The sequence below is a fragment of the Ranitomeya variabilis genome, chromosome 4 (assembly GCF_051348905.1).
Source record: "Ranitomeya variabilis isolate aRanVar5 chromosome 4, aRanVar5.hap1, whole genome shotgun sequence".
Taxonomy (NCBI): Eukaryota; Metazoa; Chordata; class Amphibia; order Anura; family Dendrobatidae; genus Ranitomeya; species Ranitomeya variabilis.
In genome coordinates this window covers 269,478,731-269,491,373 of record NC_135235.1, presented here as the reverse complement: position 1 = coordinate 269,491,373, position 12,643 = coordinate 269,478,731, and the positions used below count along the sequence as shown (strand labels likewise).

The 12,643-nt window shown below is 43.7% G+C and overlaps 1 protein-coding gene across 1 annotated transcript; it reads left to right on the top strand.

Moving 5' to 3' along the window:
• The first annotated feature begins 1,735 nt into the window (after window positions 1-1,735).
• LOC143764362 (uncharacterized) lies at window positions 1,736-8,706 on the top strand. The gene is made up of 4 exons (XM_077249846.1): window positions 1,736-2,037; window positions 2,272-2,362; window positions 4,413-4,539; window positions 7,635-8,706. The coding sequence occupies exons 2-4, from the start codon at window positions 2,317-2,319 to the stop codon at window positions 8,557-8,559; spliced, it is 1,098 nt and encodes a 365-aa protein (XP_077105961.1). The 5' UTR covers window positions 1,736-2,037; window positions 2,272-2,316; the 3' UTR covers window positions 8,560-8,706.
• The last annotated feature ends 3,937 nt before the right edge of the window (window positions 8,707-12,643 follow it).

Sequence of the window (12,643 nt, the reverse complement as noted above, 5' to 3'; positions counted from 1 at the left end):
TTTTTGTTATTTATACCTACCTGTTCTTTATTACATATCGTCTGTTCTTGTTAGATATAAACTGAAATGATGGCTGACGGAGCATGCTGATGGCCTGGTCTTCCGGTCAGATGCTGCTCCATCAGCTGTCATTTTACATTTTACAGGAGAGGACCCTATGCAGTAAAGAAAGGGCGCTGTGAACAACAAAAATAATGAGAATACTCAATGTAAGGGACGGTGCTGTAGATGACAAGAGATGATACTGTGTAATAATGGATGGTGCTCCACATAACAGGGCACTATATAATAAAGGATGGCACCATACATTAATAGAGAGGATGTTATGTAATAAGGGACGGGAGGGTACCGGTACCGCAGGCACGATTTCAGGATACGGACACCCAAGTCACATGAAGCGAGCACTAATACTAGTACCCAGGGTATGGGATATGGGATACTATAACAGATATAAAAACTCAATTCCAGCTCACCCAGTTGCTCTATGCTCATCCACCTGGGGCTCAGACACCAGCCTGGCCCTGGCCTCACATCAAGGATAATAGAAAAAATTGGAGTCCGGCTCAACAGGACTGGATTTTCCTTTTCTTTTTCAAAAGAAAATATAGTGCATACAAAAGAAAAATTTACACGGTCGACATGATCCAGTCAACACGTTTCGACTTCACTAAGCAGTCTTTCTTAGCGCAGTCGAAACGCGTCGACTGGGTCATGTCGACCATGTAAATTTTTCTTTTGTATGCACTATATTTTCTTTTGAAAAATGAAAGAAAAGGAAAATCCAGTCCTGTTGAGCCGGACTCCAATTTTTTCTACTATACTATAACAGACCAGGGATGGGGGACCTGGCAACATACAGTTGCATACACACCAACCACCTAACATACAGTGAGGAAAATAAGTATTTGATCCCTTGCTGATTTTGTAAGTTTGCCCACTGACAAACACATGAACAGTCTATAATTTTAAGGGTAGGTTAATTTTAACATTGAGAGATAGAATATCAAAACTAAAATCCAGAAAATCCCATTGTTATTGTCTGTTGGTGGTTCAATAAAGTATTGGCACACTATTTTACCCTCACCCTGTGTTGTCTGAGTAGTGCTCTCCCCATGGGATAGGAGAGCAGGCAATCAGTGTGATGAGCCCTGGTTCATGCGGTCTTTCTAAAGACAGCCGGGCCCGTGGATGGGAGCACCGTGACTGACCCCATGTCTTCCCATTATGTTACAGTATATTATTCAATGGCTTTATGTATAGGGTGAATATGAAGCACATATCCGCAACACATAGAGACGACTACCCCAAAACCACAAGACGTACGGTAAGTCCCATATCAGTTTGTGGCTTTCGCATGGCATGGCACCCGGAAGACTTCATCTCTTATTTATTTATTTTTTAAATTGCCGTGAACTACTAGTTAAGTTTCCAACCCCTATTATAGGTAGATATCCTGAAGATTGCTGAATAGATGACATTGTAATGGAAAAAAATGGAGTGCGGTGGTATGTTAATGCCTCCCGTCGTCCAGCTCAATGGTTCGATACTCCTTGTTCTAGTTTCCACAATGTTTTTACCAAAAGGAAATAACATTATAGTAATCTTGACCCACTAAGCACTTTCCCATGGCTAACAAATGCAAATCAGACAAATAATAGAAGAGCTCTTTGGACTCCCCATTGTATCCTCTAAGCCTGCCATTGTGTATATTCCCAGCTACGACCTGCAATAACCTGTTACTCCATCACCACAAGCATTTGTGATGGGGTCCGGTTGTTATTTCGATGTCAGCTGCAGCTAGTGAATAAAACCACTCGGAGGTCTTCTCCTCCTTCGTGATTATGATCAGACACAAGAACTCACAAAGCTCTTCAAACTTCCAACATCGCTCTGAAAAGAGGAACACATCAATGATTCCACATTGTAAAACCGACCTGCCCACAAAGCTGACCTGGAGCATAGCCAGAGTCACAGAGGAACTCATAAAAAGAACCCACAGCCATCAACTTCAATACTGGCCCAAACACCAAAGGGCAGGTAAGGAACAATCTTCTCTCCAGGAGTAACACCGTCAAGAACTTGTAGATTAAATTAATGTGGAGCTATAATTAATTAATCTAATAATCATCTAACAATCACCAGATGATAATTACAATACTTATGGACCGCATTTGTTTTTTTAATTTTTTATTTTTCAGTGATGAGGACTGAGTCTTAATTAGGGCTGAGTCTTTTGAGAAAGTCTAACATGATTACTTTTTTTTTCTACAGTCTTAAGTCATTGGAAATTTTTAGAACCCGTCCTGTGTCTCAAAAATGTTGGCTAAAGTGTCAGTGCTTGTACTAGCCATGAGCATAACAGGTCAGTATATTTACTTGTGGTGTTATGTCAATCACAAAGGTAATGACTGGAATGTCATGGCGAATGTTACCTGGTCTCTCCATCCAACTCCTTTGGGCCACAGTGTTGAGGCCAAGAGAGGACTAGGATACATCAGGGTACATACATCTGTCCTGGTGATCAGTGGGGGTACCTGCAACCTACACACCAAGCTAACAATTATCAGTTATTCAGTAAATAAGTGATCATTTTTGCAGACTGGATTAACTCTTTAAGATTGTAATGTTGCAGTGCTAACTTGCAATTGAACTCCTTGTGTTTCCTCCCTCTACAAACCTACCTATATCTGATATTTACATTTCTGTGTTGCGACCAAAACTCCTAAACAGCAAGCACACTGTTTTGGGATTATATACATCCGCCCATTCGCTTGCTTGTGTCACCTGCTCCTCAAACATATCTTCAGAACCATTGTTTCCTTTCCTTTGAAACTACAAAATTACTGTTGCTCTGATTCATTCTCGTCTGGATTACTGTAATGCTCTACTAATAGGTCTTCCGCATACTAAATTCTCCCCTGTCCAATTTATTCAGAATGCAGCAAGCAGGATCGTATTTCTGTCCAGCCGCTACACCAATGCCTCCACCATGTGCCAGTCATTGCACTGGTTAACCGTCTGCTACAGAGTACAATAAAAACTTATCTCTCTCACCCACCAATTTCTTGACAGTTCTAGACCACCATACATCTCATCCTCATCTCTGTCTACCACCATACCCATGCTGTCCACAGTGCTTTTCCCTAAATTTCCTCCTTCACTGTCTACTACTCTACCCATACTCTACACAGTTCTGCACCACCCTACACCTCATCCTGATCTATGTCTACCACCATACCCATGCTGTCCACAGTGCTTTTCCCTAAATTTCCTCCTTCTCTGTCTACTACTCTACCCATACTCTACACAGTTCTGCACCACCCTACACCTCATCCTGATCTATGTCTAACACCATACCCATGCTGTCCACAGTGCTTTTCCCTAAATTTCCTCCTTCTCTGTCTACTACTCTACCCATACTCTACACAGTTCTGCACCACCCTACACCTCATCCTGATCTATGTCTACCAACATTCCTATGCTCTCCACAGTCCTCTTCCCTAAATTGTCACCCTCATCTCTGTCTACTACCCTACTCATACTATACACAGTTCTGCACCACCCTACATCTCATCCTCATCTATGTCTACCACCATTCCCATGCTCTCCACAGAGCTCTTCCCTAGTTTTTCACCCTCATCTCTGTCTACTACCCTACCCATACTATACACAGTTCTTCACCACTATATGTGTCTTCAGTCATCTCTGACTACCATCCTACCTGTGCTATTCATTTTGAAAATGATCTAGGACTAACATCATCCATAATCCGAACCTCCTACTCCTGTCTCCAAGACTTTTCTTGTGCTGCGCCAGTTTTATGGAGTACTTTACCCTGGACAGTCCGGTTAATTCCCAGTATCCACAGTTCCCTGGAAACACATCTCTCCAATGACGTTACTAATCTAACTGCTCATATGTTCCTCATAATCTGGTTTCTCCTAACATCTGTTTCCTCACCTTCCTTGCCATCAGTAACACTTTGTATCTGGACTTATACAATTACTGGCTTGTGACCGGCTCATGCAGCTTTACTTAAATACCTCGGTCAATAATAATGGTGACTGGACCATTTTTCAGGACCCTCACTCTTGTTTAATTTGTAGAATTTTTTTAAATACTTGGCAATGTCTGAGCTTGTCTGACCAAGTCCCCTCTCAATTGTAAAGTGCTGTGGACATTGATGACCTATTCAGACCATTAGTCATCAATGTCAAAGCAATGGACAGCTAATTTATTGGTTAAATCATCTAATGAGTGGTCTTCCAACACTTCCTCTTACACAATTAGTTTCTGACAACGATACTTTGGGATTGTCCAAACCCAACTAAGCAAAATTGCATCACATTATGTGTCCATTTCGCAGGTTCATACATTTATTTGGGGTTTTTATGTGTTCTTTCCTTTTTTAGGATATCAAGCTAAGGTCCCCAGTGACCAGATAAGTGAATATTTCTGGAATTACCTCTCACGGCTTGCAGGTGGTACTACAGAAAAGGTGGAGAATGTTCAACAATCGGACTTCAGTAAACAGCTTAAGTAAGTGGACATTAAAAGACAGAACCTCCCTAAGACAAATAAGTCATACATTGTAGATTAGAGATAGATGGACTTTTATGATATAGAAGTTATTTCTTTCTTTTTTGGCGTAGGAGTTGGATATAACCACATAATGTGGTTGCTCGTAATGGTTTTATTCATTTTATCCTCCAAACTGGAGAAAAAGTATAAAAGAAGAATTAAAAGGAGAAGGAATTATAAGTAGTAAAGAAGTGTTGCGCACCCCTCTGCACCCCCGCAGCACCAGAGCTGATGATATCTGGTCTATCCAGCCACCTGGGGTAATGGATTGATGGCAGAATAATGTGACAGATTGACCAGACATCATTACTTCAGGTGGGGTGATGTCCCATCCATCATTCACCTAACCTTGCAGCCAATCAGATACCTTACGATGGGTTCACATAGCATTTTTTCCTACATTGATTGGCCCAATTTGGGCTTATGTCCAAACCCCCCAAAACAGGATTCTATGTTTTTTATGCCTGCCTCCAATAGGCATATACAGACAAAATTGATGCCTGACCGAGCATACGGTGACTCCGTCTGCATCATTATAGTTAATAGCTTTGTCCGCGAATCCCATTTTGCAGGGTGGGGGGTTCGGACGTAAGCCACCAACAAGGCCACTCAACATAGGAAAAAATGCTATGTGAACCCAGCCTTGACAATCAGACTGAATGGACAGTTAGTCATCAGTTGAAGACAACATTAGCAGCAACGCTGGAAAAACGGGAGGAGCAGCTAAAATGTCCTTATTTTATAAAGCTATGAATAACATTGTGAATTCCTGAGATTCCTATAATATTGGGCTGTTTATAAAAATATTCAGGGAATATAAGTAGGTAGGGGAGCACCACAAGTTGGGAAGAATCAATATCATATATGTATAATAACTTTAGGGGTGCAATTCAGTGCGTGGCCAAAAAGTGTACTGAACCAAAAAAGAAGAAAAGAGGGCCACGTAAAAAGAATGCACACCCGGGAGGGTATAGACTAAATAGTCAAAAAATTACAAAAGTTTATTAAATACAGAAACCAATACACCACAATAAAAACATATTAAAATCTAATAACCACACCACTGGTCCCAGGATAAATATTGAGAAATGAATGGTACAGATATGCAGATGATGTTGTCACGCATAAAAAGAATACTAGGCAATATACCATACAACAATGATTATAATATATCATTATATAACCTCAAACCCTAGGTGAGTAAAATATGATATAACTCAGAGAGTTGATGACCCAAATATATACCTATGATGTATAAGGTACCAAAAGACACGTGGTCTGGGCGTCCCCAGACAGACCTAAATGGGGCCCCCTATCAATCAAAGGCATAACAACACCAGTAGGCATAATGCATACATGAAAAAAGGTGTAAAGGAAACCTAGTAGGAGAATCCTAAGACCCTAATCATGAGGTGGTACTCATATCAATAGGGTCATATGCCATAGTGAAAGAAGCGCAGGGATAAAAATAAAAATAAATATAAGTCACCCAGCCAGGTAGTCCGGTCAATAACGTGGTCCGTCAACTGTCAGGATAAGGGGATGGCAGCGATACGCGTGGGGCTCTCCCCCACACCTCCTGGATCCCGGGATCACCTTTCCTCATCCCCTTATCCTGACAGTTGACGGACCACGTTATTGACTGGACTACCTGGCTGGGTGACTTATATTTATTTTTATTCTCTCTCCAGCGACCAACGATCAGGGGAACGACTTCGGCATCGTTGAAACTGTCTTCAACGATGCCGAAGTCCCCCTGCAGCACCCGGGTAACCAGGGTAAACATCGGGTTACTAAGCGCACTAAACCCGATGTTTACCCTGGTTACCAAAAAAAACAAACAGTACATACTCACCATCTGATGTCCGTCAGGTCCCTTGCCGTCTGCTTCCTGCTCTGACTGAGTGCCGCCGTACAGTGAGAGCAGAGCGCAGCGGTGACGTCACCGCTGTGCTGTACTTTCACTTTCACTTTGCGGCGCTCAGTCAGTGTGGGAAGCAGACGGCAAGGGACCTGACGGACATCAGATGGTGAGTATGTTTTTTTTTTTTTACATTTACGCTGGTAACCAGGGTAAACATCGGGTTACTAAGCGCAGCCCTGCGCTTAGTAACCCGATGTTTGTTACCAGTGAAGACATCGCTGGATCGGTGTCACACACACCGATTCAGCGATGTCAGCGGGACCTCAACGACCAAAAAACGGCCCAGGCCATTCCGACACGACCAGCGATCTCACAGCAGGGGCCGGGTCGCTGGTACGTGTCACACATAGCGAGATCGCTACTGAGGTCGCTGTTGCGTCACAAAACTTGTGACTCAGCAGCGATCTCGCTAGCGATCTCACTATGTGTGACGGGGCCTTAAGATGTCGCATTCGACAGGGGCTGCACAGCGACTTTGGCCATAAAATAATACAACATTGGTCGACAACTTACAGCTAAAGATAGTGAATCGGGTCATGTTGAAATCCAGTAGATTTGGATTTTTGTTGGCTGACGTCAAGGTTGAGTCAGCTTGGGTTTTGTAACTTGACCATGTTCTCTATCATTAGATGCAACTTAGGAGAGCAAAGTTACTATCCTAATGATGGAACGTCAACGTCAAAGGACAATTACATATCATAGTCTGGGGTGGATGCAAAACCCCTGTGCATGGGCAACATGTTGGCCCATTGCTTTCCAAATATTCTCATTTGATGAGCATGAAATGCTAGTGTTGCACCCCCAAAAACTGTGAGCAATAGATGGAAATCATTACCATAATTCCGAATGTGCAATATAGTAGACATTGAGTTAAATTTTTCTTCTCTGGTAAAAATGGGCCCCCTTACAAGCAAGGACCATATGTGATTGCTCAGGTTGCAATTAGTGTATGTCCTCTCCAGACCTTAAAGGAACCGAGTGGGATTGTGTACTCTTTAGAGCCTTAGGTCCCTCCTATATGGCCAAACGTCACAATATTGACGCTGACACTATAATGTGTATAGGGGCCTCCACCTTCACCAATATGATGGTTTCTAGAGTTATCCTGATTGATTCTTTTCTTCCACAGTGCTCTCATTGAAGAAAACCTGAAGAGTGTAAACAATTTGGATGATGAATTTGTGGGTCAGCTGGTTCCTTTGGCCAAGCAAATCCATGAACAATTGATGAAAGACTCTCAAACAATGAGAGAACAGGTTAGACAAGAGTTGGAGAAGTTGGCGGTCAAGTTGTCTCCATATACGGATGAGGTGCAAAAACAGGTGAACAGGAATGCAGAGGAGCTTCAGGTCAAATTGGCTCCACATGCCAAGGCATTTCAAGCCCAATTGGATGAAAGCACCCAGGTTCTCAGTGAGCAGCTGAAATCTATATGGAAGAACCTAGGGATGACCATCAAAGACAATGCTGACCATTGGCAGGCATCAGTGGTCCCATACTCCCAGGAACTGAAAAGTGTAATAGATTGCAACATGGAGCAGCTGGAGAAACAGCTCAAACTCATCAGCAATCACATAAAAAGTAATATTGATGAGCAAATGGAAGAGTTGTATAAAAGCCTGATACCCTACGCAGAAGATGTGAAGGATGAGCTTCACAAACAGATCGAGAACATAGACTTTCAGATGAAGAAAAATGCTGAGCAGATGGAGAGCAAAGTCTTGGACTTTACTGGGAAACTACGAGACCAACTTTACCCCTATGCCAATGAGCTAAGAACCAAGTTAAATAGTAATACATCAAATGCCAAACAGACGATGGAGACATATCTCACGCAGATGAACCAGCAGATGGACCACAAGATTGGAGAGTTTAGGGAGACGATAACGCCCTTTGCAGATGCCCTCAAGAAGGCTCTAATAAAGAGAGTGAAAGACATGAAGAAGAAACTTGGAGAATACACAGTGAGCATACAGGATCAGATGGACTACTTGGAGAAAGACGTTCGAGAAAAGATCCAAGACTTCATCACCCAAGGGGATCCAGAAAACTAAGATTAGAATGTAAGATTTATGGTTAAAGAGTGAAGACAGATAGTGAAACGCAAACTTGCATCATCATTTCTAGAAATATATATGTGAATAGATGTAAATGTAAAAGAAATACAAATAGCAGTAAATAAACACTGAGATTGAAACGATTGCACATTGCATGTAGTGTTTTCATATGCCGAGTCCAAAAACCTAAAGGTGTTATCTAGCCAGAATAAAATAATTAGGGGGACCATGGATGGGGTTCAAATAACCATAACTCGCATACTCATCTACTGTCCATCCCCCGAAAATCAAGTGAAACCCATACGGGGAAGCTCTTCCTGTAGATGGAGCTATAAGAAGGCTCCTCCTGCAGATAGGGATTGAGTGGGAAGCTTCTCCTGCAGATAGGGCCATAGGGGAAGGCATCTCATGCAGACAGGGCCATAGGTGAGGCTCCTCCTGTAGATAGGGCCAAGAGGACGCTCCTTCTGCAGATAGGGCCATAGGAGGTTTCTCCTTCAGATAGGACCATAGAGATTCCTACTGCTGATAGGGCCATAGGGAGAGGCTCCTTCTGCAGATATATCCATAGGGAGAGCCTCTTCCTGCAGAAAGTGTCATGGGGAGAAGCTCTTCTTGCAGATAGGGCCATGGGGAGAGGTTCCTCCTGCAGATAGGGCCATAGGAGGATCCTCCTGTAGATATGGCCAAGAGGAGGTTTCTCCTGCAGATAGAGCCATAAGGTGAGCTTAGTCCTGCAGATAGGGCCATAGGTTGAGACTCTTCCTGCAGATAAGGTCATAGAGCAAGGCTTCTCCAACAGATAGGGTCATAGGGAGAGGCTCCTTCTATAGATAGGGACATAGAGGGAGGCTCCTCTTGTAGATAGGGCCATAGGGGAAGGCTTCTCATGCGGACAGGGCCATAGGTGAGGCTCCTCCTGTAGATAGGGCCATAGGGGGAAGCTGTTCCTACAGATAGGGCCATAGGTGTTGTGAATTCCGTTCTCGGGCTCCCTCCTGTGGTTATGAGTGGTAGTGTGTGAGTTTGTTCTTGGGCTCCCCCTGGTGGCCTTTAGCGATATGGCTGGGCTCAGCTGCTTCATTTCCTTCTATGCTGGGCCTATTTAACTCACCTGGACCTTCATTTGTTGCCTGCTGTCGGTGTATTCAGTCCTGTCTCTGAGCTCTCCTGAATATTCCTTGTGACCAGTCTCCTGCTGGAGAAGCTAAGTTTGCTTGTTCATTTTGCTCATTATTTCCTTGAAAACGTTTCTCAGTATATTATGAGTTCAGTCCAGCTCGCTTTTATGTGATTTTTTGCTTGCTGGTTAGTTCTGGGGTGCAGAGGGCACCCCTCACATCGTGAGTCGGTGTGGGGGTTCTTGTTTTCTCTGCGTGGTTTATTTTTGATAGTTTTTGTACTGACCGCACAGACTCCTATCTATTTTCTGTCTATCTAGTGTTAGCGGGCCTCATTTGCTAAACCTGTTTCATTTCTACGTTTGTATTTTCCCCTTAACTCACCGTTATTATTTGTGGGGGGCTGTCTATAACTTTGGGGTTATTTCTCTGAGGCAAGTGAGGTCTTTGCTTTCTCTCTAGGGGCAGTCAGTTTCTCAGGCTGTGAAGAGGCGTCTAGGTTTTTAGGTAACGCTCCACGGCTGCCTTTAGTGTGTTGGATAGGTTCAGGATTGCGGTCAGTATAGCTTCCACTTCCCCAGTACTTGTCCTATTATTCTGGTTATATGTGTCAGGTCAGTTTTGAGATCCTACCACCGGATCATAACACATAGGGGAGGCTCCACCTGCAGATAGGGCCATATTGAGAGGTTCCCCCTGCAGATAGAGCCATATGGAGAGGCTCTTTCTGCAGATGGGGCCATAGGGAGAGGCTCTTTTTGCAGAAAGTATCATGGGGAGAAGATCCTCTTGCATATAGGGCCATGGGGAGATGCGCATCCTGCACATAAGGCCATAGGGGAGGCTCCTGCTGCAAATAGAGTCATAGAGGGAGGGGGAGCCTCCTCCTGCAGATAGGGCCATAGAGTGAGGTGCAGCCTGCAGAGAAGGCCATAGAGGGAGGCTCCTCCTGTAGACATAGAGACAGGCTCTTCTTCCAGGCCATAGGGGAGGCTCATCCTTTAGAAGCTCATTCTGAGAAAGAGGCAATAGAAGTAGGCTCCTCTTGAACATAGAGTCATAGGGGGAGGCTCCTACTGCAGATAGGGCCATAGAGGTAAGCTCCTCCTATAGATAGGACCTTAGAGGTAGGCTCATCCTGCAGAAAGGGCCATAGAGGAGACTCCTCCTGCAGATAGGGCCATAGGAGATACTCCTCCTGCAGATAGAGCCATACAGGGAGGCTCCTCCTGTAGGTAGCACAATAGAGGGAGTCTCCTCCTGCAGATAGCACCATAGGGGAGACTCCTCCTGTAGGTAGCGCCAGAGGGAGAGGCTCCTGCTCCTCCTATAGATAGCGCCAGAGGGAGAGGCTTATCCTGCAGGTAGGACCATAGAGTGAGGAGCTTCCTGCAGACAGGGCAATAGGAAGAGGCTTCTCCTGCAGACAGGTCTTGTAATAGTAAATATATGGTGGATCCAGGACCTCCTGCATTTTCAGGATTTGATTATTATGACTAAATTCTGTATAAACTAATGAACATCAGCAGATATTTATAGTAGAGTAGCGCCACCTGATGTTATAGTATAGGAAGAGCAGGGATATGAAACTGAGCGGCACATCCATCCACAATGTGTAAAAATTAGTTCATGCTTTAGTAAAGATTCATTACAAAATGGAATCCAAAAAGTATGTATAAAAACCTGATGCATTTCTGGAATCTAAGTGCCTGTAGATTGTACATGTTTGTAACTCTTCTATGTATGGGTATATACCATGTATGTGTGTCACAGTGTGTATATATGTATGTAAGTATGAGTATATAAAACCATTGACACATCCACGGTGGTGCATAGGCCCACGGCAACAGACTGATACGGACTGTTATGGACGATCCAGCTGTGAACCGGAGGAGAATGTTTGACTTTATTTTCGTAAGTTGCCAAAATAAAGACATTTCAGTTGAACTAACCTGGGTCCCTGCCTCCTTACAGAATGGACGTGAAAGCCACTGCTTTACAATATACACTGGGGAAAATAAGTATTTGATACACTGACGATTTTGCAATTTTCCCACTTGCAAAGAATGGAGAGGTCTGTAATTTTTATCGTAGGTACACTTCACCTGTGAGAGACAGAATCTAAAAACAAATCACATTGTATGATTTTTACTTATTTCATGCAATAAAATGCAATTTAACTAAGTATTTGATCACCTACCAACCAGCATGAATTCTGGCTCTCACAGACCTGTTAGTTTTACTTTAAGAAGCCCTCCTACTCTGCACTCATTACCTGTATTAATTGCATCTGTCTGAACTCGTTACCTGTGTAAAAGACACCTCTCCACACACTCAATCACACTCCAACCTCTCCACCATGGCCAAGACCAAAGAGCTGTCTAAGAACAGAGGGGACAAAATTGCAGACCTGCACAAGGCTGGGACAGGCTACAGGTCATTAGGCAAGCAGCTTGGTGAGAAGGCAACAAGTGTTGGCACAATTATTACAAAAATGGAAGAAACACAAGATGACTGTCAATCTTCCTCGATCTGGGGCTCCATGCAAGATCTCGCCCTGTGGGGCAAGGATGATTCTGAGAAAGGTCAGGAATCAGCCCAGGACTACATGGGAGGATCTGGTCAATGACCTGAAAAGAGCTGGGACCACAGTCTCAGATATTACCGTTAGCAATACAGTACGTTGTCATAGATTAAAATCCTGCAGCACACGCAAGGTCCTCCTGCTCACACCAGCACATGTCCAGGCCAGTTTGAAGTTCACCAATGAGCATCTGGATGATCCAGAGGAGGCATGGGAGAAGGTCATGTGGTCAGATGAGACCAAAATAGAACTTATTGGTATAAACTCCACTCGCCTTGTTTGGAGGAAGAAGAAGAATTAATAAAACCCCAAGAACACCGTCCCAAACATGAAGCATGGTGGGAGAAACATCATACTGTGGAGGTGCTTTTCTGCA

Coding starts and splice junctions, on each gene's coding strand:
- LOC143764362 (XM_077249846.1), top strand. CDS start 2,317: ATGTTGGCTAAAGTGTCAGTGCTTGTACTAGCCATGAGCATAACAG. Junction 2,363..4,412: donor ACTAGCCATGAGCATAACAG/GTCAGTATATTT, acceptor TTCCTTTTTTAG/GATATCAAGCTAAGGTCCCC. Junction 4,540..7,634: donor GACTTCAGTAAACAGCTTAA/GTAAGTGGACAT, acceptor TTTCTTCCACAG/TGCTCTCATTGAAGAAAACC.